Source organism: Canis aureus, chromosome 7, assembly GCF_053574225.1.
Source record: "Canis aureus isolate CA01 chromosome 7, VMU_Caureus_v.1.0, whole genome shotgun sequence".
NCBI classification, from domain to species: Eukaryota; Metazoa; Chordata; class Mammalia; order Carnivora; family Canidae; genus Canis; species Canis aureus.
In genome coordinates this window covers 23,214,966-23,241,457 of record NC_135617.1, presented here as the reverse complement: position 1 = coordinate 23,241,457, position 26,492 = coordinate 23,214,966, and the positions used below count along the sequence as shown (strand labels likewise).

At 40.5% G+C, this 26,492-nt stretch overlaps 1 protein-coding gene across 5 annotated transcripts in view; it reads right to left on the bottom strand.

Annotated features, from left to right (window-relative positions):
* BACH2 (BACH transcriptional regulator 2) overlaps positions 1-26,492 on the bottom strand; it is a 359,196-nt gene that overhangs the window by 256,581 nt on the left and 76,123 nt on the right. For 2 of the 5 annotated variants that reach the window (XM_077903063.1, XM_077903060.1), the window contains exon 2: positions 3,734-3,846. Coding sequence is in view for 3 of the 5 variants with exons in the window: in XM_077903060.1 (XP_077759186.1) it covers positions 3,734-3,742 (9 nt within the window). In the remaining 2 variants the exon portion in view is untranslated. Of the gene's footprint in view, positions 1-3,733; positions 3,847-16,987; positions 17,227-26,492 lie in introns of those variants that run through there. The other 3 variants (XM_077903064.1, XM_077903062.1, XM_077903061.1) reach the window with 2 other exon arrangements.

Genomic DNA, 26,492 nt, shown 5'->3' with positions numbered 1-26,492 from the left:
AGCATGTGATATGACTTCATGAAAATGATGACCATGAGGGAAAGAGTTTAAAGTCATAATTCCAAGGTTGCTGCTAGGAAGAGAGAGCTTTCAAGAGTGGAAGCTGTGAGTGTGGTTCTGTGAACTTACATGGTAGTATGTACTGAATGCATATCCTCCTAATTTGCCTCTACAAAGTCCCATCCTGTCCAACTTGCCCCCCATTTGGCTAAGATTTTTTTTTAAAATATTTTATTTATTTATTTGAGAGAGTGACAGAGCAAGCATGAACAAGGTAGTGGGGGGATAGGCAGAGGGAGAGGGAGAAGCTGACTCCCCTCTGAGCAGGGAGCTGATGTGGGGCTCGATCCCAGGACCCTGGGATCATGACCTGAGCTGAAGGCAGATGCTCAACCACCTGAGCCACCCACGCACCCCTTGGCTATGATTTTTTAAGTAATACCCTAAAATCCTTTCTTTACAGATTGACAATAAATAACACAAATATAAAACATTAGCCCTTCTTACCAGCAACAGTTTGTGTTACAGGATCTATATTTATACATATTAGCAAGAGAATGCCTGAGAAAGGAGAGAGGATAAAAACTTGTGACAAAATTTAAAGTTACATCCTGATTATAAAGTTTTGGACCAGTATAAAGATTGGAAAGTCAGCCCTTGTAAAAAAAATCTAAGGAGAGTATGGAACTGGAAAGATGGTTTTAAAGTGCGCAGGAGAGGGCAGCCCAGGTGGCTCAGTGGTTTAGCGCCGCCTTCAGCCCAGGGCGTGATCCTGGAAACCCGGGATCGAGTCCCATGTCAGGCTTCCAGCATGGAGCCTGCTTCTCCCTCTGCCTGCTTCTCCCTCAGCCTGTGTCTCTGCCTCTCTCTCTTTATCTGTTTCTCAAATAAATAAATAAATAAAATATTTAAAAATAAAATAAAATAAAGTGTGTAGGAGAGCCAAGGACAATGAGTGCCCTGGGGAAAACTGTGCACCCAAAATTTCTTTAACATGCACGGCTAGAACATAAAGCCCCAAATGAACAACCATTCAAGCCTGTTTATAATAAGAAGGTGAATAAATGTGAGTGTTCCACTCTGTAGAAATCTTCTGTACAAACTAACGCACCAGTGTGCTAGCTGTCTGTGGCCCAGAACTGCACTCCTTCCTGGTGAGTCTCCAGACTCTGCTACTTGGACTCCCCTACTTGCTGGACAGCAGTTCACTATCAGGTTAGCCTGGTTAAATTAGACAAATGATCAATCCCTTGTGCCATGGGGGTCATTCTAGTTATTTTCTAGAGACACCATCTTGAAAGAACCTCAAAGAGAGATGTCAATGCCTCACTGTGCTCAGAATCTCCCTGTAATTTCACTGGGCCCTAGGATACCATGCCACCCTGCATGGTGACACCTCCCCAGGTAAAGTGTCCCATAAGCTAGCTAGGGTTACTACAGTGTACATCCAAGGAAGTAGAAAGTGCACAATTCAAATGTCTCCAACTTTCTAGGAACAAATCTACTAAGAAAATCAATCACACCCACAAAAATATTTCCAACTTTCTAACTTACATATCCTAATTGATGAGATGATTGTCTGGTTTTATTTACGCTGAGACCTATTTCCTCCCCAGAGGGTGATCTATTCTTTGTCTTATGCCAAGAAAACCGTAAGAAAAATGCTGACCTATGAAGGTTACACATCATGCTTAATCACTACTTTAAATTAAAATAACATAAAATAAAGCATTCATTGGGCCACTTAGGCAGAACATAACTTCCCAAGCAATAGACACACCTACTGAGACACTTGAAATGTCTGAGGAGTCTGGTTCCCAGCTGTGTTTCAAGAGCCAAACCATGACATCAGGTCTTGAGTTGCCCTGAAGAAATTTAGGGCAAGGCTGTCATTGCAAACTGTGCCTGCCAATCAGATTTCCCAAGAGTTGTCTCTGTGTTTCAGTATACTAAACTCTAGCTAACTAATAGAAGCCAAGGTTTGTAGTTGCCACAGTGATAAATCTCCTCTCTTCCCCACCCTCCAGTCATGAGCTTGGGGTGGAATACCTGCCTACTTTTCAGTATTCCAAAAGCTCACTTCTCAAAGACTGCTTAAAAGTAAGTATTTAAGCCACTGGTGGAGGTGGGGGTAGGGGTGGCGGGTGGAAACAAGGTTTCCTTCTCTTGGCCAAAAGAAAATCTCTCAAAAAAAAAAAAAAAAAAAAAAAAAAAGAAAAAAGAAAAATATAAAACAAAAGAAAATTTCTTAAAAACAATTGCTTATTATTTTCTGGCCTCTTCCAGTGCAATAAAGCAGCCATCCCGAGAAGGCCAGACGAGTGGCCATAAGAAAAATTACCACTGGAAAGGGGTAAAGAATCTCATCAAACTAAATGGGTTCTCTTAAAGCCTGGGGATTTCCATAATACCTTTTGAAGACCACTGTCTAAAAGCACTGTCCAGCTCCATCACAACCCATAACTAATGTGATAATTGACCTCTTCTTGTAGCATCTGGAAATGTCTCTCGCTTGTATTAGATCCCTCAGTGGCTCTCAGAATTGGACCCTTACCTCCTTCTCTGGGTTCCTAACTACCATCTTCCACCAGTGCAGTGGTTCTCTGCCAGGGGTATTTTTGTTCCCTTAAGGGACACTGGCTAATGTGTGGAAACATTTTTGGTTGTCAGGACTGAAGTCAGGGAAAGGGGATGCTACTGAACATCCTTCAATGTGGAAGACAGCCTCTCACTAGAAAGAATTACCCAGTTCAAATGTTAACAATGTTGAGGTTGAGAAATCCTGCTGTACCCAGCTCTTTGTTCTCTAAACATGCCAGACTTTCTCATATGCTTTGTGCCTAAACAAAGCCTGTTTCCTTTACCTGGGATGCCCTGCCCTACTTCTGTGTCTAAGAAATGACCATTTATCATTCAGGATCTGACTCAAAAATGTCACCTCCTCTACAGTTCTTTCCATATCTCCTAAAGTTGGATGTTCCTTCTGTGCCTCCAGAGTTTCTGGTACACATCTCATGAAAACACTAGCCACACTATACCCAAGCCTGTCACCTGCTATAGGCAAAACCTAAGCCTCATTCATTGTTCATCCCTGAGTGCCCACTTGGTAACCAACTTGCTGAGTCAATCAAGGAACAAATGGAAATGTTGCAAATACACTCAACACTCTCCTGTAACAATATCTAAGGGGCAATAGTGTTCCCAACATCAAAACCAACAATAGCCAATATTTGTCAAATGCTTGTAATGTAGATAGGTACCACATTAAGCACTGGTGTACATATCAACTTGTTTTCATCCTTTTAACAACCTTGCTGTTATCATCAGCATTTTACAGATGGGGCAACTGAGGCACAGAAAAGCCACTTGCCCAAGGTCATCAAAGCTAGCATTTGGAAGAGCTGATATTTAAACCCAGGTAGTCTGGCTCCAGAGACTCATTCTTTCAATATTTATGCCAAGGAAGTTGTAGTAACAACCAATATTTCAGCCGCTCAGAAGTCTCTGACAAACACAGTGACATAATTGGAAGACTATACAACCACAGAGTGGCCACCACCTCCTGGGACCCTGCCTATAAACACTGCTTGCTGGAGTCACATAACTCTCCAACTCCTGGAATGGTTGTGGCAGGAGAAGCAACCTCTCACACCGTGGAAAGGCATTACGTTTCCAGAAAACTCATGGTACCATAAAGAAAACACAAAGGCTGATTCCCAAAGGTATCTTTTACCTTGTTCATGCTGCAGGGACTGGATCAAGGGTTCAGACATGTCACAATGCGAGGCAGCTCTTGAAGATTCTCCTCGTGGCTGTAGACCTCACTTCCTGAAGCAGACAGCTGCACTGCAAACACAAAGAGGAAATCCATCAGCTGGGGCTCAGGAAGATACAGAGCAGTCCTGTTTCCAATGGAACTTTCTGCCATGATGGCAATGCTCCACGCCTGTGCTGTCCAAAATGGTAACACCAGCCACATGTGGCTACTGACCATGTGAAATGTGGCTAGTGCAACTAAGGGCTGAATTTTACATTTTATGTCATTTTAGTTAAATTTGAATGTAAATAGTCACAAGTGGTTAGTGGCTACCATACTGGGCAGTATAGGTCTAGAGAGTCAAGTCAAAGTCTTGAGGTCACAGACTCTAGACAGGTCAGCGGCCAAGGAAAAGCTGGATATTATGTGTTCAGAGTGACTACAGGCACCCAGGAACAAGAACATTCATGCAATAACTAGTTTCTCAGTACTCACTAGATGTGGGGTACTGAGGACATAGTGATCAAAAACCCAGAGCTCAGTTATTTTAAAGTTTCCTGCTCAGGCTTGACCTCCTTCGAAAAGGAAAGGATCTAGCATGTGAGCAGTATTTACTTCAGGCCAGACCTCAATGCCTTCCTCACTGCCTACAAGGAAGAGACAGGCATTTACTGAAGACTGACTTTACCACTGTCAGGGCTTAATAGATAGGACCTTCCACAGAGCTCTTACCATAAGGGAATTCAGGAGGTCAGTTTTCCATGAGCCAAATGAACAAGGTGATTCAACATCCCCTCAGATGGAATGAGTCCACGTTTTTATCCATGCTTTTCTATTGGTTCTTTAAGAAGGTTATCTGATTCACTTGAATTACATTTTAGAGTCAAATGGTTAATGTATAGCTCCAGAGTTCTTAATTTTTCAAATATTAAGTAAAAATAAAGAAAATATCTTCAACTACTTAATTAGATTAGTCTTTTCTTTGGAAAATGTGTATGGGTGAATTTGAGAGGAAAACCAAACATTGTAAGGTTCCTTGTAATCATCTTATTTCTATGTTACTTTTCCTGGTTACATCTAGAAAGGATTTATATATCTGAACCTTTCCATAAACACTGGAATTACAGGGCCACCTGTACAGGGTTGCTCAGTGGTTGAACGTCTGGCTTCAGCTTAGGGCGTGATCCCAGTTTCCTGGGATCGAGTTCTGCATCAGTCTCCCTGAAGGGAGCCTGCTTCTCCCTTAGCCTATGTCTCTGCCTCTCTCTGTATCTCTCATGAATAACTAAATAAATAAAATGTAAAAAAAAAAAAAGACTGGGATTACAGGTTTAAAAGGAAGCACAGTGCTTTAAAATATATATTCTTTTTAATAATAATAGCAATATAGAAAATTTCACAGGGAAAAGAAAAAAGTAACCACAATCCCACTAATCATAATCACCTCTAGTTCTTAGCACAGTGGGGAGTGACAAGAGGCCCTGGCAAGTCTGCTGAATCAAGGACACAGAGAAGTCCAAGGCTATATCCCCCATATTAACATCTTTCACCATTAAGAAAATGACTTTGTAATTTATTTATTTTTTTTTGACTTTGTAATTTATTATCTTCAAAAGATAAACTCCTACCCCACATACAATTCTGTGAACATAATATTATTAAATTCCTTTTACAAATCAGAAGATAGGGAGACAAAATTGCAGAACACTCCCCGGCTATTTGAGACACATAGATTCCAAAGAAAATACCACATTAAGTCATAGTAATAACATATTTTAAGAATGATGTACAACATAGAGAGACCCTGGAATTCTGACTTTGTAGCCTAAACACATCCAAACACCCCTTGTTACTTGATATACTTGACGTCTTGTATGACTGTAATCGATTGCTACTTCAAAGTCAAGAAAACTCAGTATCTAATCCTAACCAATCTTACAGTGACTGAAAGAAAATTATGCATAAAACTTTTACTCTTTGAATTCCAGAAGCAGATGCTAATAAATTTGTTTTAAACAGAATTCTAGGGGTGCCTGGATGGCTCAATGGTTGAGCGTCTGCCATTGGCTCAGGTTGTGACCCCAGGGTCCTGGGATTGAGTCCAGCATCAGGCTCCCTGCAGGAAGCCTGCTTCTCCCTCTGCCTATGTCTCTGCCTCTATGTGTCTCTCATGAATAAACAAACAAAATCTTAAAAAGATAAAGTAGAATTCTATACATGCTGTTTCCTTTTTAAGATATGAAATTCAATCCACTTAAAACCTATGGTCCAGCACTTAACTGGGAAACTTGTCCGAATGCCTTGCATAGATGCCTGATATCACAATTCCATTAAAATGTACACATTGGTATCAACACAGGAAAGGTGGGCACAAGAAGATAATAATAAACAGACAAAGATTCTTGAACATAATTTCCCCAAGGAAATTCCACCCAGCTCCAATCATGCCACAGTCCCCATTCCCTCACATCTTAGATACACAGTCTGCACTAAAATAATTATGGATCCTCCCCTGTGCCCCCCACCACTCTAAGTGGTCTTGTCATTTTCACGTATGTTGGTTCTACAACAAAGCCAAAATAAAAACTCATTGAGGGAAATATTAGTCACATAGAAAATTCTTAATAAATATTACGCTTAGATTTTTTTTTCTTTGCTCTCACTCACAGAGCCTAGGAAGATGTAGACTCATAATGTTGACTCTTAAACACAATGTTGACAATCACTGCAAATTGCCTCTGCGGTTTTTTAAAAAAGGAAAATCTCTTAATGTCCAGGACTGTAAACGTTTTAGAAAAATATTGTTAAGAATATCTTACAGCTGTACAGTGCTCAAAACTGTACAATACACTTTTATATTAGTGCTCTCAGATAGTACTGATATTGATCTGAGGGGTAGTTTTTAAAATTAGGAAACCAGATTCAGAATTCTTAGTCATGCTGTCATAGGCAGTAGACCCTGGGCTGCAAGTGGCTTCATTTCAAGATACTACAGAATTAAAATATGCACAAAGCCTACAAATGAGAGATCTCTCTTAATACACACACACACACACACACACACACCATACACACCATCATTAACCAAAAACACCTCAGCATACAGATGACAGTTTTAGAAATTGGGTCAGTTTGCTTCTGGCCAGCAACCAAAAAGACTGGCCTTGTTGTACCAAGTACTTTAAATCTCCTTTGAAACAGAGAGGACCTGGTTGTTTTGCAGCCAATTCCATTTAGAAGCTTAGAGAAATACAGAGCTTAAAAAAGGAAATTGCATCTTAAATATAAAGTATTGGGGGAAAGATATGTGTGTTACTATAGTGGAATTAAGGGCGTTTTCTTCTTTATTCTATTTTTCAGTGTTTCTTTTTAATCGTTCACGAAGTTGGATTCCTCTGATACTAAACAAAAGGCATGTACAGATACCTTTCAAAGGGTGCCTGGAGAAAGTCAATCACAGAAGCTAAAGTGTGACTTCCACTCAGTTGATCCTAACAGAGTTGGCTCCATGGGAAACAAAGCCTGTGGTCAACCTTGGGCTCTGGAAAGGTTAATGAAATGTAATTCATCTTTCCAGGTGGGGAGAAGTGTGAGTAAGCAGAAAAGTAGAGACAGGGGAAGAATAAGAGATCAAAGGGAGAATGAACAGAAAAGATGAAGGCTACAAAGAGAGAAGAAAACGAAAGGGCAGGTAAGCAAAGGTATCTAGGGACAGGTTCAGTGATGCAGACAAGTGCCTCTCACCAGCCAGGTCCTCATGGACAGAAGAGACGGAGAGACTCAGGCTCCTGGTGATAGCACCGCATCCTACAGCTTCTCTGGGTGTCAGCAAGTGGAGCCGGAGTAGGTTAAGACCGGGCTTACCTGTTTCGCCACTATTTATTTACCATCAGCCTCCACCTACCACAGAGAGAAGTCTATTTTCCCTGGATCACTGATAATGTGCCATAGGGGTATGGTGAGAACAGCATAAGCCAACTTTATTCTAGTCTCTACTCTAGCTAACGAGAGTACTCTTTAGAGTATTTGTTCTTACTCTTGACACTCTTAAACATGTCGAAGGGCTGTGTGTATGTGTGTGTGTGTGTGTGTGTGTGTGTGTGTAGTGCTATTTTTTGGCCTTTGAAAATGCAACTAATACTGCCAATATAGAACGGAGTATGATGATCTGGGCTTTCTCCCCACTCCAACTCTCCCACCCCCTTCTAAGACATTCTTTCTAGAAGGCTTTGGTTATATAACACAGAGCTGGGTTGCTCAGGCACTCCTATGGCAAATAGCCCCCTAGGAGCAAGCAGGTCACTCACAAGGTTAATGACCTTGCTGGCTTTTAGATATAATGTACCCTGACATCAGTCTGTGGAACAGCCTCTTGTTTCTTCCCTCCCACCACCAAATCCAGCAGCTTAGGTGGACAGAGGGCTCAAGCATGAGGACCCGAAAACTTGTGAGGAAGAATTAAGCAAAGTCATAAAGACACAAACAGGGTTTGGAGAGAAAGGGGGGAAAGGCAAGAGGACAAAACTCTACAGGAAATTCTCTAAATCTAGGACTTAGAAGCTTGGAAAATCAGACAAACAGATGAAAGATACATCTCTAATACTCTCCAACTCCTGCTTTTATGAGTTGGAGTAATTTACATGTCTCTGAAGTGAAATCTTGACAACCTTCAATTGGATAGAATCCTTGTACAAGACTGGATACACTTAAGACCATTTTCTTACAGACAGTCCAATTCCTCTCTTCCACACTAAGGAGCACGGTGCTGGGATTAAAGGATCCAAAAGTCAAGCAACAAACAGACCCCGTCCCATTCCCCAAATGCACATATAGCTCCCACACAGCTGGCTCCTTCCTTTCTGGAGAAGCAGAGGAATCAGAGCAGAGCTCCTTGAGGAACTCCCCGAAGGCCCTTCTCCATCCTCAAAGTCACAGCAAACATATGTCTCTGGTTCTTCAGGACCTACTGTCCTTGCCACCCGCACATTTAGGCAGCAAACATGCCATGACACAGTTCTGCCCTAAGAGAATGAGCAATGTTTGCCATTGTGCCTTGCCCTCATGCCCTGCCTTCACAATATGCCATGAAAACCACCAACCCAAGTCAGAAGGATGAGAGCATCTTCCCATCAAGCATGATTAGAGGCCTTCTTCCCCAAGGACTGGTAACACAATTTGAAAATTGGTGTTCCGAAATTTCAACTAGCATATGACCAATGGTTCAACAAGAAATTGTGATAAGGAAGAGGAAATAAGAGGATTATAAATTATAAAGAAGAGTGCTGGGGGCACAAAAACATTGCCCTGAGAGCTAAACGAGGTGTAGTAAGAATGCCAAGTGATAGTGTGTGTCCATTGCTGTCAAAGGACTACTTCTGGCACACGTGTTGAAGGCTTCCTCCACTTCATGAAATCATACACAAAGATATCAAATGTTTAGATTCAGGGCTATCACTCTATAAAGATCATTTTTAGTCCCTCAGTAATTTAGGAATATCTTAATTAAAGGCACAATATAGAACTCCCAAGGGGTTACCTGGCTCAGCCTACTCCTCTTGCCTGTGTGACTATCTAAACCAGCGGACACAGATTCAGATGCCTACAGGAGTCAAGAAAGAATAAGATGAAGGAATGGGCAGGCCAGAGAAGACAATGAGTTGTCATTCCCTCCCAATGAAGACAGGGATCCCCGGAGAGGTTGCCACTCAAATCCAGAAAAGTAGGAACAAAGTACATGTTCCCTGAGCTTCTGATAATCAAGAAGGACAGAAAATGGAGAGATTATGTAAAGTCATGTGCTTGTTCAATGTTGGCAATTTATGTTACCATTTTGGAAAATTGGGGTTGGATTTGGTCCGCCAGTTTTTATCTTCCATCATATACTTTTTGTGTAAGTCATGGGACTGTTTCTTTAAATCTCCAGGACTGGGGCTCCCATTCTGTCTCCTGATCCCTCCAGGGCTATAGGGCTATGGCTTCATGGTGCAGCAAGCCTTCCAGGCGAGTGGGAAAAGTAGAACTCGGGAGCTAAGTCATTCCATCTGAGTTATCAATTCTGTGTCTTTGCATGTGATTTCAGTAAGTTACTAACCCTCCCTGAGTCTTTATCTCTTTACCCAGAAAATGGGGGGAAATTATTTATATGTCCTAAGATTATTTTGAAGATTAAATGGGGTAACATGAGGAAAGTATTTTTTCAAATTTTTTTTCAATTTTTATCTATTTATGATAGTCACAGAGAGAGAGAGAGAGGGAGAGACACAGGCAGAGGGAGAAGCAGGCTCCATGCAGGGAGCCCGACGTGGGATTCGATCCCGGGTCTCCAGGATCGCGCCCTGGGCCAAAGGCAGGCGCTAAACCGCTGCACCACCCAGGGTTCCCATGAGGAAAGTATTTAATGCATGGTGTTAAGAGATGAAGTCCTTCCCCTCCTCTGTTTCCCATCACCATTCAGCACTACCTCATTCTGCATGTAATTGCACGTAGGAGTTTACTTCTCAACCACCTACTGGATTCTATGTTTTCCAAAGGAAGATATCTTATCTGTTTTATGCCCAAATAGTCAGCACCTGTCCCACCACCCTACACACAGTAGGCTTTCAATATATGTAAAATGTAATTATAATGTTGTTATATAATGTTATAAACTGAATGTTTATACCCTCCAAAATCATAGATTGCTCAATTCCCAATGTGATGGTATTTAGAGGCAGGGCTTTGGGGCAGGTAATTAGGTTTAGATGAGGTTATGAGGGTGGAGCCCTCATGATGGGGTTAGTGCCAGTATGAGAAGACATACCAGAGAACCTGCATGTGTGTGCACAATTTCTCTCTTCCCCTCTCCCTGCCGTGTGTGTGGATGTATCAGGAAGTCAACCATCTGCAAGAGGTCCCTTACTAGAACCAAATGGGCCGGCATCTTGATCTTGGACTTCCCAGCTTCCAGCACTGTGAGAAATAAACCATTGTTCAAGCTACTCAGTCTATGGTGTTCTGTTATAGCAGCCCTAACTAAGACAAACTTTCAGGAAGATCTTCCTTAAATCTGGCACCGATTGAGCCTATTTCCACTTATCCTCTTCTGATGCTTTAATGTCAAAATGTATATCTACTTCTCATTTGGCCGGAACATTTTGAGACTAAAAGAAAAAAAAAAAAAAAAACAGGTCCAAATTAAGAATAAAAGATTGAAAAATTTTCTCTTAAGATGTATGGCATCGCTTTTTAAGTCAAGAGGGTACTTTCTGGTACCCTCTGCATGCCTCAGCAGAAAAAGTTACACCTAAGAGATTTCATCACCCTATTAATAAATAAAGGAGCATGCTTTCATTTCAGCATCCTGAGTTCACGTCTGCCAACAGTGCGTGTCACTGCATGGGGTGTACTTGGTGGCTGCCCAGAGCTCTAGGAAATCCCCTATCTATTTGTCCACCATGGATTGAGAAGGCCAAACCGTATTCATCTAAGATGGTTTACCAGCCATGCCTGACTACCTGGGTTTCTCTGATATTATTCTGAAAGAATCCCAGAGACCTTCAAACAATCCCGGCTTCCTTCTCCCTGGAGGGGTTTGCTTAACAATTTAGGCAAACACATTTCCTGTGATTTGCTGAGGAGCTAAAATAATTTAACAGAAAGCCTAGTTAGCAAGTTGCTTCAGAATGACCCACTGAAAAGGAACCGATGGCAAGGGAAATCGCTAGAAAGGTATCTCTTTACAGAAGCTCAAGGAGACCAGCTATCTCTCCAATAGAAGGTTTCCAATGAAGGAATTTAAATATTCTCAAGAATACCTTGAGGACAAGTGTAATGAAGGGGCGATTGCCTTACTGGGGGCTGGTGCTTACAACTGAAACTCATCTGCTTAGTAAGTCAGATCGGGCGTAATGCCCTGTTCCTCTGGGAGGGGACTTTCATTAATCCTCAGAAGGAAGCTCAATTTGGCAGGACGGGCCCTAGTCAAAAGCAGTCTCAGGGATTTACTATTAACCTCTGCTTTCCTGAGGCTCTCATTCCGTACTTCCCAATACACCAGCTTCTCCTTAGTGTGGCTTGTTCTTTGTGAGGCTGTATCACGTCCTGCGTTGTTAACCTTTCCAGAGGGACCTAGCGTTTGCTTCTACCAGGACTCTACAGCTTTTAATGCTCTCAAACCAGCTTAGTCAAAACTACTGAAGTTCCTATACTGTGCAGGTAGTGAACTGCAGACCCCACAGCTATTCAAACGGCATAATTTCCAATCCTGGATTTCCATCTTCTATCACTGTACCCTAAACACACAAACTCAAAGCCCGGCACAGACTCTAAGGGCAATTCTACTTGCCCCTTTTGGCAAATAGCTCCCATGGAAGTAAAACCATCACACCCCCTAGAATCTGGCCAGGTCTGGATCACTCACAGGCCTGAGGCATCAATGGCTTCTGGCACATGGGAATTTCCCTTGTAAGTTCTATTTTCTCTTTTATCCAACATACCTAAGGATTGGGGGGTGGGGGTGGCGGAAGAGTTGGGCAGAGGGGGCTAGAAGTGGGCCAGGCTGAACCAGCTCAGTCTATACTATGGTGCCAGAAATATGTAGTTTGGGGATATCTCTAAACTCAACTCTGCCTATATTTAGGGTCCTGTAGATGGCCAATTGGCTATAATCCAGGCTAGAGCCAGAAATATGTCCTTTGTAGCATACGCTACATTGTTGTGACTCATACCCTAACTCTTCCTAGCACAGCAATGTCGGGTGAGGAAGGGCAGAGGGGGGCCCAGGAGCTGAGAAACGAACCCCCAGCCAGCATCAGCAGTGCAGGCAGTTTCCCAAGGAAGTCAGCTCCCGGTACAAGACCCCACTTCCCGCACACAACCAGGTCCGTCCTCAGGTCTGAGGAAAGGAATCTGCCTCACACGAGCTTTTCCATGACTTAGAACTGGATGGCTGCACGCTGACGTTCTGGTAGCCTCGGAGAGGCAAGATGGCAAGGAATGGAAGGAGGGCACCCCCCCCCACATCATAACCGAGGTCGGTGGAGTCACTGCGTTCTTCCACAGCAGCCAAGAGAACAGCCACAGAAAACGGCTCCAGCAGCCGACCTGGAGGCCTTGTCCCTGGGGTATCCTCTGATCTCATTACAGCAGTCGACACTAGTCCTCACAAAACAAACAGAGGAAATTTATGCCTGCCTTAGCCCGTGGAGAGCTCCACATTCCTGGTTTAACGAGAGTTCCAGCTTCTGAGACCACAGCCATCGGGATGGGGAGGATGTCTGCTTTGCTCCAAAGAAAGAACTGTTGTCGCCGCCTTTCCCTCTTTCTGGGGCTGGATATGAAGGCGGAGGGCCTGCAGCGAGCCACTGAACTTGTGGCCTAGGCTCTCTGCTCCGGTCCCTGCAGAGAAGTTCCCTTTCTTCTTATGTCAACATCCCCAAGCTCAGTCGCTGGGGCCACTTCCTCTTGAACAGCTCTGGGAAAGTCGCTGCGCGGCCCTGAAGGGTTCCACCTGCCAAGGCCAGCACTGAGAGAGAGACTGCTCTGTTGGACAAAACTCTAGGTCTTCTGGGAGGAAAAGTTTCCCCCAAAAATACCCTAGCTTGAGCCTTGGAAAACTTGACCTAACTTGGGGTTCCCCCTTTTAGGATAAATGGCAGGAGGGAAAATGTTACTTTATATCCTTGAATTGGATCTCAAAAGTAACTGAGTGCCCAGCGCATGAGGTAAAGAAACTTCCAAACCAAAATAAGAATACAGCAGAAACAGGTTCTGAGCCAGGGTGACTTTGCCCCCCAGGAGACATTTCTGAGGCATGGAGACTTCTTTTTTCCTTTTTGTCATGCCTGGGGGAGACTGCTACTGGCATCTAGTGGGTAGAGGCCAGGGATGCTGCTAAATATCCTACCGTGCACAAAACAGCCCCCATAATAAAGAATTATTTGGTTGAAAATGTCAACAGTGCCGAGAAACCCTGATGCAGAGGGAACACTCAAGGATGTGTGTAGGTTTAAAATGACAAATCTTTTTTTTTTCTTTACAGAAACAGTTTTCAGTTTTTAATGAACTTGTAAACAAAAAAGCTTCCATTTCAAAATGAAAACAAAATCCCAGATCATATAGATGTTTACGGTGACCACATTTATCTAAGAAACATACATATACATTTAGTTATAAGATGTTAACTAAATTTCTGTGACAAATATGCTTTTTTTAAAAAAAATATTTATTTTATTTATTTATGATAGACACAGAGAGAAAGAGAGAGGCAGAGACACAGGAGGAGGGTGAAGCAGGCTCCATGCCGGGAGCCCGACGTGGGACTTGATCCCAGGACTCCAGGATCGCGCCCTGGGCCAAAGGCAGGCGCTAAACCGCTGAGCCACCCAGGGATCCCCTGACAAATATGCTTTTTAAAAAAAATATCAAGAATATTACAGGGCTCATGCAGAGCCCTAAGGAAAATCTAGTCATTGCTATATTTTTAAGTCTTCACTGTAGATACTGTTGTTCAGCAGTATGGGTCACCCAAAATAATGACAACTCTTAATCACATAACTAATGTTGACATCCTATAGTCAAAATGTGCACAATTAAAAACCACAAATTTACCGATTTTCTCTTCAAATAAAATAAATGAAAACAGGAGCACCTGGGTGGCTCAGTGGGCTAAGCATCTGCTTTCAGCTCAGGATATGATCCCAGGGTCCTGAATGGAGCTCCCTGCTCTGCCGCGGCCTGCCACTCCTTCTGCTTGTGTTCTCTGTGTCAAATAAATAAAATCTTAAAAAAAAATGAAAACTGTCTTTTACCTATGCAAAGTTAGGTCATTAGAGCTGCCTGGATAAGAGTGGAGTGGCTTCAATATTAGATTAGACTATTTTCAGCACCACTGTTAGGTGTGATTGAGTGCTTACTATTATAACTCAGTGGTGAGTATTCATAGAAGGAATTTATGAGCCAAGTTCTATGATTACTAAAGCCATATATATAATCAGAATATATCTAGGTCTGGAAAACGTGGCAAAATGTTTCAACTTCTACAATTATCAACCAAGTATGAGGAACTGTGGTGATGGTGACCTACCGTGATGGTGGTGCTGGGGAGGCTGGGGAAAACAGGTACGTAGTAGGACTCTAAATAAATGCAGAATTGCAGAAATGTGTCACAGTGAAAATAATCATGGTGTACATTTTGAAATTCTCCCATTTCTAATTTTCTGAACCTTTTCAAAATATTCTCTTTCCTCCACATAGCATACTCTCACTACATTGGTCATAATAACATACGGTTAGATAACCCAGTTGTTATTCTCTCATGAACTCTTTTATTAGTCCAGCATAAGAAGGAAAAAACCCGCTTCTATGCCCGGCTAATGCATGTAAGCACATTTGAAGAAGAAAAAGAATTTCATGAATGAGCAGAAGACAATTTTTTAATGGAATGTTTTAGAGGCTTGTGGTATAAAAAGTAAACAAAACTGATTCACTAACTGTTAATACTGTTTACCATGATGCAAGAGTTGGGCTTTTTTTTAATGTTCCAGAAGCCAGAGGAAAAGGAATACTGTGGTAGGGAAAAATGATACCTTCTGTGGCATTTCAAAATCGTTGCTCAATTCCTCTTGAGCAAGGAAGCCATAGTAATGACTTTATTTTACCTACCGCAATTATGGTACACCTCGAAGTAATTCTCCACATTATCCCACTTTCCTCCCTCCACTCAAGTCCTGCTAAATAATTTCTGGAAACCATTAACCAAGAGCCCTGTTCCAATTTTCCTTTCCTCCCTCCCTTGCTGCCTCAGTCATGCTGGAGTCAGGACAAAGCAAACTTGTATTACATCACAGAGCAAACTCATTTTCTCTAAACCATTCTGTTGGTAGTTTACTGCTACTGGAACCCAATGTTGTCAACAGTGTGGTCTTTGTTTGGTGGGCGTTGCTTTAAAAATAAAAATAAAAAAAAAGTTTCCCCACACCCCCTTCTGCTTTTAAATACAGGCGAGCAGTTCGAGGAGCCTCCTCAGCCTGGCTCCACCCCGCTGTGTAAACTAGACATTACCTTATACACAAATGAATCTACAACATTCCTCAGTCTAGCTGCCTCGCTGCAAAATTCCTATGCTCCGCAGCAGCCACGGCAGCACGCACTCCCCCTGGCTTCCCTCCTCCTTCCTCTTCCCCCACCCTCACTCTCTCTCTCTCTCTCTCTCTCTCTCTTTTTTTTAAATTTCCACTGCCTCACTGTGTTTTTGTGTAAATGATCTCACATGACTCAACAAATCCATCTGCCTGAAGCAGGCCAAGTCTGGAGCCCTCCCAGGAGGGAGGAGAAGAATTGCTTTGTGGAAAGGACCTGGAGCTCTGCCCTTTCTCTGGCTCGAATTACCCGCCTGTCAGGCCTGACGGATTTGGCTAAAAATAAAAGGAAGCGGGCCGTGAAAAGCAGATGAATGGGCTCAGCAGTTCCTTAGATAACACAGGCCTGCTGTTGCCCAAAGCTCCCCAAACAGAAACTTCAAATGCAGGCTCTGTGAGTGCAGTGATGTGGCTTCCAGGTGAAAGGGGGCTGTCAAATCCATTGGGGGTGGGGCGGGCATGGCCTGTGTTTTAGATTTCTGTTTCAGAACTTGTATGTGTGTCTGTGTGTGTGAGAGAAAGACAGAGAGAAAGACACACACACACACACACACACATACACACAGATTCATTCTTGTATGAAAAGGTTCTCTGAAAAACAGCAGAGTTCAGTGGAGTGAAGGCTTGGCTTAGAAAAGAAAAAATGTTGTTTCCACTACAAAATTACTCTTCTCCCTACCTCCCAACACCAGACATTTTAAGGCTCCCTATGATGTCACTTTGGCATTCAGAGCCAGCAAAGAGCTAAAAGTCCTTCTTGTAAGTGTATGCCCAGCGCCCGCAGTGGGTATTAAGCACTTAGGTTGGCAATGTAATGACACACTGTAACAATCTGTAATATGAAGCAGTCAGCAAAGCCCTGGCTCTGAAAGCTATTTCTCCCGACCATTAACCATATGTTTGGCTCCTCAGATAGCCAAGCGGGTGTTCCAGCTTACCATCTGGTTTCTATCCACACAAGCAACTGCAAAGCACAGACTATCTCCCTCTGGAGCTGCGTGTTTCTTTTTCTCTCTCTTTTCCGTCCTTCCCTTCCCTTTCCCTCCTCCCAGCTCCTTTGGTTCCCTCTGCTGAAGAATTCTCTGCCATTCATCACGTGCAAAGAAAACTTTACCTGACATGGCAGCGGCAGAGCCATTAAGAATGCACAGCTGTACTGTAAACACGCCAGAGGGCCGTTTACCATCCGCTCAATCTGTAGAACACGGTCTCTACCCCCTTCTTCGTCTCCTATTGAGTGCTGACACTTGATCCAGTTTGTTAAAAATAGGTACATTCTTGACAGATCCAGGGGTTGTTGTGGTGCCCTTCACACTCACTTCATATTCTGGGAGTGGGGCTTTAAAGCAAGCGTGCGCACACACACGCGCGCACACATACACACACACACCAAGTTTGCCTCTGCATTCAATCTGCATGACATCAGTCTCACACAGATGACACACCGACTGCAAATAACCAAGTTAACTAAAGGATTCTATCCCTTTTTATGCCCTAAAGGATTCCACCCCAAGTATGTAGTTTTCTTTCTTTTTTTTTTTCCTAAAGAGCCAGCCATTTCAACAAATTGCTAATTTGCAAAACTTATGCTTATTTACATTTACATTTTAACGGTATACACCAATGACATGGAACACGCTATCAGAGTTCATGGGATTTTTTTCTGACCATGTCACCAGAGTATTTATCCCAGATTTTCTTCTTTTCAAGATTTTCGGTACTTTAGAACTTTTTAAAAATGTATGAAAATATAGAATTTAGGTAATTTTTTCTCTTGTCTCCACAAGAATTATATGTGCATCACCGGCCCGTTTTACTGAATTAGGAAATTAAAGTTATTCTTTCCCACACCTTAAAAAAGGCATTGGTTTCCCACATACCAGGAACAAAAGGAACAGTTTCATTAAAAAGTGATTAAGCAGAATGTCAGATTTTATCAACACGGTAGGGCTATGAAGGTCCTGTCATGGGAGAACTGTTTATTCAGGCTAACAAGGATGCCAGGAAGGCTACTACCTGTGCAAACTTCTTACACCCACTGCCCTTGTCAGTCCTCTTTCCATGATCTAAAATAGATACTATTGTTAGCTACTTCTACTAATAAGGAACATTAAAATTCTGCTGCATGTAGGTTCTAGAAAATGACCAAAATGGGAAACTTTAACTTCAGACAATTTAGGGAATAGTCCACAGAACTTAGGTTTAAATAAATTTTGGTTTTGGCCCTGAAATCATATATTAAGAGCAACATCGCATTACCTTCACTCACAGTATCTTCAATAAAAGGAAAGAAAAATGATCAACTAAAAACTTCCACATTTTTATAGTTTACCTGGCTCTCTAAGCACTTGTGGAATCAACTTATTACAAGATATTTATGCTTTTCATAAATACTGGTGCCTGGGCCCTCCGTCCCCAGCTCAATTCTAGCAGGACCCTTGGGGGAGGCCTGGGCATGGGTATTTTTGGAAGCTTCCCAGTTGTATCTCTTGTGCAGCCAGAGTTGAGAAGTCTTACTCTATATGAATTCACATGATACTAGAAACTAGGAGAACTTTGGGACAGAAATGTAAATGAAATTTAGGATTAGAACAGTGACTTTCAATCTTGTTTAGAAGTGGAATCTTCCATTGAAAATATCTTCTATGAAACCCCTGTAAACAAAATAGTAAAAATGTCATGTTATACTGTCATTTTATACTCAGTCTGTATAATATCCATAGATTTCATAAATTCAAATATATAATTTTTTAGTTACTGTAAGTCATCCAGTGAGGATGAAGAGGCCATTTCATTGAACATAAAAATCTCAAATTGGGGTCATGTCTGAGAGGTCCATTACAACAGTTCACCTCAACATCCAATTTTTTTCCATGGCCAATGGTTCAGATGGTCAAGGCTGGATATATGTAAGAAGAGCAGTGTGTGCAGCAGTAGGATTAAATTAATTCATACATTAATTTAAGAAATGTCAATTAAATGTCCAGTAGACACGAGGTCCTGCCCTCGTAGGAATAAGCTGCAGCCTTTTCCTTGAGAAACCTAGTTAAGGAGACACACCATGGCAGCACAGCAAGGTAAGCAAAATAACAGAGGTACCAAGAGCCTGCGACAGAGAGAAGTGGCTAATTCTGTCTGAGGAAATGGGGTACAACTTCACTAGCATGGGACAATTAAATCAGGTCCTAAAAATCTGAGTAGGATTTTTAAAGCTAACAAGGAAAGAGAAGAACATTTAGAAGGGAACAGAATATGAGAAAAAAACCCACCCCACAAGTATAAATAGACCTGGTGAGATCTGGGAGTTCTGAGAAATTCTGAGGAGGTCAGCAAGAGCTGGGATACAAGGCTAAAGCAGTATCTGAGGCCAGGTTATAAGAAACCTTAAATGTCATGATACAGTTAAGGCTAGCGCTGACCAATAGATATATCTGGTGAACCATACACATGATTTCAAATTTCCTAGTATCCACATTAAAAAAATAAAAAGAATCAGGAGAAATTAATCTTTTATTATAAATTAATTGTGATGATACATTATTTAGACCAATTTATGTAAAATATAACCATTTCAATGTGTAATCAATATAAAAATTATTAGTGAGACACTATATCCTTTTTTCTCACTAGGTCTTTAAAATGCAGTGTGGGTTTTATATCTATTAACATCCCAATTTGGACTGGTCACATTTTAAGAGCTTAGTAGCCATGTGTAGCTAGTGGATACTGAATTGGACAGCAAAGGTTTACACCTTATCCTATAGGGAGCGAAGGCCAAAGGACTTGCTGAGGACAGCAACAGTGCGGAGGAGATAGAAGACTACGTCTGGGAAAGGCTTGCAGGCTGCTTCCATAGTCCAAACAAGAGATAAAGAGAAGGAGGACACTTGAGAACAGGCATGGCATGGCAGAAGGATGGCATGGAAGGATCAGAGTCAAAAAACATTTCTAGAAAGAATTCATAAAACTACAAATGACTGTATACGAGAGATAAAAGAAAAATTATGTAATTGTCAAATAGCTTCTTTAGTGCTAAAATTTGTGTTTAGTGTAGAAAGTTGCTAATTGTGTATTTAATATGAGGTTGTATTGTTCCTTTCAAGCTTGCTTCCCTCTGCTGTGGAATGCAATGTCACTTAATAAACATGTGCTGAGCCATTTGTTAGGTAATGCCAGCATTGGTAAGAATGAGACACAATTCTTCCTTTCAAGGGGCTCAGATATAGTGTGGGAGACAGACAACAAACTACAACGAAGTGTTAAGTATATTACTAGAAGGATGTCAAAGAAGGTCTACAAATTGTTCCACAAAGTATAACTTATAACTATTCCCTATAGTATGTTCAGTGGAACTTTAGAGAGATAGAAGGGACTGAGGCTTTCAAACAGTAGGCTTACTAACTTAAACAATTTTTATTTAAAATAAACAGTTCACCCATTTTATCCACCCCAGCTCTTACAACCACCAGTTTTTCTACCTATCAGGAGATTGTTTGTATGTTTTTTTTTTTTTAAGATTTGTCTTTCTCTGCCCCATTTATTTCACCTAACATAATGTCCGTGAGGTCCACCCATGTTGTTGCAAATAGTGAGATTGCATTTTTCATGGCTGAATAATATTCCACTAAAAACATATTTCATGTGCATGTATAAATAATAATTTCTTTATCCATTCATCTATCAATAAGCACTTAGGTTGTTTTCATATCTTAGCTATTGTAAATAAAGCCACAATGAACATGGTGGTACAGATATCTTTCCAAATTCATGTTTTTGCTTTTTTCACATAAATACCCAGAAGTGGAATTGCCAGATGATCCAGTAGTTCTATTTCAATTTTCTGAGGAACTTCCAAATGGTTTTCCATAGTGGCCCAATTTACATTCCCACTCATAGTATACAAGGATTCTCTTTTCTCCACATTCTTGCCAACACTTGTTATTTGTCTTTTTGATAACAGCCATTCTAGCTGGTATGAAGTGACATCTCATTATAGTTTTGATTTCCACTCCCCTGATAATTAATGATGCTGAACATCTTTTCATGTACCTGTGGGCTATCCGTACGTCTTCTCTGGAAAAACATCTATTCAGATCTTCTGATCATTTTTTGATCAGATTATTTTTTGTTTTTGTGGGTTTCTATTTTTGCTAGTGATTTATGTAAGTTCTTTCTAATATCTTGAATATTAGCCCCTTATCAGATATAGGATTTACAAATTATTTTCTCCCTTTCAGTAGGCTGCCTTTTCATTTCTCCCTTTCAGTAGGTTGACAGTTTGATTTGCTGTACCAAAGTTTTTTAGTTTGATGTAGCCCTACTTATTATTTTTGCTTTTGTTCTCTTTGTTTTTGCTGTCAGATTCAAAAAATCATCATAAAGACCTAATCAAGAAGCTTACTGTCTGTGTTTTCTTCTAGGAGTTTTATGGTTTCAGGTCTTTCATGTAAGTCTTTAATCCATTTTGAGTTAATTTTTGTGTATGTTGTAAGACAGAGGTCCAGTTTCATTCTTTTGCATGTATAGCTTTTCAGTTTTCCCAACACCATTTACTGAATAGCCATCCTCTCTCCATTGCCTAGCCTTGGCTTCTTTTTTTGTTTGTTTGTTGGGTTTTTTTTTTTTTTTTTTTTTTTTGCCTTGGCTTCTTTATTGTAAATTAACTGACCAAATATACATGGGTTTATTTCTGGGCTTTGTATTCTGTTCCACTGATCTATCTGTTTTTATCCAAATACCATACTGTTTTGATTACTATAGCTTTGTAATGTAGTTTGAAATCAGGAAGCAGAATGCCTCCAGCTTTGTTCTTCTTTCTCAAGACTGTTTTGTCTATTCAGGATCTTTTGTGATTTCATATACATTTTAGGATTGTCTGTTCTATTTCTGTGGAAAATATCACTGGAATTTTGATAGGGATTACATGGAATCTGTATATTGGTTCGGATAGTATGAACATTTTTTTTTTAAGATTTTATTTATTGGGATCCCTGGGTGGCGCAGGGGTTTGGCGCCTGCCTTTGGCCCAGGGCGCGATCCTGGAGACCCGGGATCGAATCCCACGTCGGGCTCCCGGTGCATGGAGCCTGCTTCTCCCTCTGCCTGTGTCTCTGCCTCTCTCTCTTTCTTTCTCTGTGACTATCATAAATAAATATTTAAAAAAAAATTTAAAAAAAAAAAGATTTTATTTATTTATTCATAGAGATGCAGAGAGAGAGAGAGAGAGGCAGAGACACAGGCAGAGGGAGAAGCAGGCTCCATGCAGAGCCTGACGTGGGACTCGATCCAGGGTCTCCAGGATCACACCCTGGGCTGTAGGCGGCACTAAACCGCTGCGCCACCGGGGCTGCCCCAGTATGAACATTTTAACAATATTAATTTTTCTAATCCATGAGCATGAAATATCTTTCCATTTATTTGAGTCTTCTTCAATTTTTTTTCACTAATGTCTTGTAGTTTTTCAACACAGAGGTCTTTCATTTCCTCGGTTGAATTTATCTCTAGTGCTTTATTCTTTTTGATGCAATTGTAAATAAATGGTTTTCTTAGTTTCTCTGACAGTTTATTTTTTGTATTCTGCAACTTTACTGAATTTGTTTATTAGCCCTAAAGGTTGTTGATGGATTGTTTAGGTTTTTTTGTTTTTGTTTTTTATTTTTTACATATAATATCATGTCATCTGCAAATAGTGACAGTTTTACTTCTTCCTTTCCAATTTGGATGCCTCTTTTCATTTTCTTGCCTGACTGCTCTCACTGGGACTTCCACTACTATGTTCTTAAATGCAAATGAACTGAATTATCCAATCAAAAGACAAAGAGTGGCTGAATAACAAAACAAGACCTATCTATATCCCTACAGGAGACACCTTTAGATGTAAGGATACACATAGGCTGAAAATGAAGGGATGGAAAAAGATATTTCATACAAATGGAAACCAAAAGAAAACTGGAGTGGCTGTAGTTATATTAGATAAAATAGACTTTAAATCAAAGACTGTAATGAAATAAACAACAAAAAGAGGTGTTACATAGGGCTCAATCCAACAGAAAGATATAACATTTGTAAATACTGATGCATCCAACATAGAAGCAACTAAACACATGAAACAAATATTAACAGGCCTAAAGAGAGAGATCGGTACCAATATAGGGATAGTAGGGGTCTTCAATGCCTCACTTACATCAATGGATAGATCATCCAGACAGAAAATCAATAAAGAAACACTGACCTTGGGATGCAAGGGTGGCTCACTGGTTGAGCATCTGCCTTTGGCTCTGGTCATGATCCTGGGGTCCTGGAATCAAGTCCCACATCGGGCTCCCCTTGGGGAACCTGCTACTCTCACTGCCTATGTCTCTGCCTCTCTCTCTGCGTCTCTCATGAATAAATAAATAAAATCTTTAAAAAAAGAAACACTGACCTTAAATGACATGTTAGATCAGATGGACTTAACAGATATTTACAGAACATTCCATCCAAAAGCAAAAGAATACACTATCTTCTCAAGTGCACATGAAACATTTTCTTTCTTTCTTTTTTTTAATAAATTTTTATTTATTTATGATAGTCACACAGAGAGAGAGAGAAGCAGAGACACAGGCAGAGGGAGAAGCAGGCTCCATGCACCGGGAGCCCGACGTGGGAGTTGATCCCGGGTCTCCAGGATTGCGCCCTGGGCCAAAGGCAGGCGCCAAACCGCTGCGCCACCCAGGGATCCCATGAAACATTTTCTAAGACAGATCATATGTTAGGCCACAAATAAGCTTAAGAGAACTAAAATCATATTAAGCATCTTTTCCAACCACAATGGTATGAAATTAGAAATTAATTACATTAATAAAATTGTAAAATTCACAAATATTGTGCTCGTTTCGGCAGCACATATACTAAAATTGTAAAATTCACAAATATGTAGAGATTAAGCAACATGCTAGTGAACAACCAATGGGTCTTTTCAAAATCCAAAGAAAATTTAAAAATACCTTGAGACAAATGAAAATGGAAATGTGCCATACCAAAATTTATGGGATGCAGCAAAATCAATTCCAAGAGGGAAGTTCACAGTGCTAAATACCTACTTCAAGAAACAATAAACATTTCAAATAAACAACCTAACATCACACTTCAAGAAAACAGAAAAAGAACAATAAATGAAGCCCAAAAGTTAGTAGAAGAAAGGAAATAATGAAGATTAGAGCTGAAAAAAATAAATGAAATAGAGACTAAAAACACAACAGAAAATGTTGTCACTAAGAGCTGGTTCTTTCAAAAGATAGACAAAATTGGCAAACCTTTAGCTAAACTCACCAGATAGAGAGAGAGAGAACACACACTCAAAATCAGAAATGAAAGAGGAAATGTTGTAACACAAAAATACGAAGGATTATAAGAGACTACACTGAACAATTATATACCAACAAGTTGGACGATCCAGAAGAAACAGATAAATTCTTAGAAACATACCACCAAGCAAGACTGAATGATGATGTTACAGAAAATCTGAACAGACCAATAAACTAGCAAGGAAATAATTGAATCAATAATCAAAAACCTTCCAGAAACCAAAGTCTAGGACCAGACAGTTTCACTGGTGAATCCTATCAAACATTCAATGAAGAATTAATATAAATCCTTCTTGCAAAAGAGAGAAGAGGGAGGAACTCTTCCAAACATATACTAAGAGTCCCTGATACCAAAAGCAGACAAGGATGCCACAAAAAAATTATAAGCCAATATCCCTGATGAACATAACCACAAAAATCCCCAACAAAATATTAGCAAACTGAATTCACAACAGATTAAATGGATCATACACCATGATCAAGTGGGATTTATGCCAGGGGTACAAGAATATCCATAAATCAGTCAATGTGATACACATTAACAAAATGAAGGATAAAAATATATGATCATCTCAAGAGATGTAGAAAAGCATTTGATAAAATTTAACATCTATTTATGATAAAAAAAAAAACTCACAACAAAGCAGATAAAGAGTGAACGTACCTCAACACAATACAGATCATATATGGTAAGCCCACAGCTAACATCGTATCCAATGGTGAAAAGCTGAAAGCTTTTCCTCTAAGATTAGGAACAAGAAAAAGATGACCACTGTTGGCAATTTCATTCAACAATGTATTCGAAGGCCTACCCAGAGTACTCAGGCAAGAAAAAGAAATAACTGACTTTTAAACTGATGTAGCTTATGATTTATTCCTGTCTTTGTATTTGGTTGCACTGTATCAAGAAAATCCTGATGTTCAAAGGTAACTACAGATATCACTTGCTGTCTGAATCCCTGCTCTATAAACTCACGGACCAAACAGATTCAGACAAATTTTCAGATAAATGTTTTGCTATCTGCTGCACTTACTACTTGTATACAAAACTTAGAAACGAAATGAACACAAATTAACACTGTATCCTTTTCTTTCATGGGAACTCACTGTGGGAAATTTCTCTATCCCTTTTCTGGAGGTGAATGGATTGAAACAGCAAGGGACAGTTATAGTGGAAATGATAGCAGTTCTTTAGCAATTCATTTTGTTATCTCAAAGTATGCCTCAAACTAACACAAAGGATTGGAAAAAAAATGCAGTAGTTAAGATTTTTTTATTTCATATTTTGCCACTAAACATAATCTGACAACTACTTGATTTCTTTAACAGTCAGCCAAGGAGCATCCAAAATGTAGGGTGGGTATACAGAACCCTGTAACAGAATGTATGTCATTATGGGTTATATGCTTTGTTTACTTCTTGTACAACTAGCCATTAATCCACATAGAAACCTACACTCAACAGAGACACCCAAGCTCTGCCTGGCATGAAATTTAGTATGCTAAATATGCTGAACAAGAGAAATTTGTTTGTTCAATTCCTGATCACCCTGGAATCTGAAAAGCACTGGTACTGAACTTCCTCATCAATGATTAATTTATAAGAAGTTCAAATATATAAGCCAAAACAGCAAAAAAACAATTTAAGGTTAACCTGATAGTCCAATTCAATACCTTGGTGGTCCCGAGTGTTGAAATTTCATACGTAACATGTTTAAGTATGCATGTGTTTTTATTATTATACAAAATTGTTTAAAATACATCAAAAATGAAATACAAATTAAACATTTGCAGAGCTCTTCAAGTATCTCCAGGAAACCTCTGCAGACCAGAATTTGAAGACTACTGGTTTACCGCCCTTGAGGTTAAGATGTAAATCTAAGAGCAGCAATTTGGTGCACTTACTATTTAAGGATCATCAGGGCATTCCTAAATTTTAGCCAAAAGCAGGTACCACTCCCCTCATTATCCTAAAAGCAGTAAAGCTGAGAAGCAGTACTGAAGAAACCATTTTAAGATTCTCTGGTGAGTTCGAATCACAGCAGCTGGTACCCAAATCTGAGATACATTATTCACTTTTCAATGTTGTTCACTTGCTGATTCTCTTGACAATATTTACTGAGTACCTATTATGTGCCAGGTGCTGTTCTAAAATCTGAGATATGCCAGTGAAGAAAACAGACAAAACCCCTACCTTTCTGGAATTTAGAGTCTAGTTGGCTGGGGGTGGGGAGACGTGATAGGGGTATAGATTTTAAACGCACACAAGAAACAT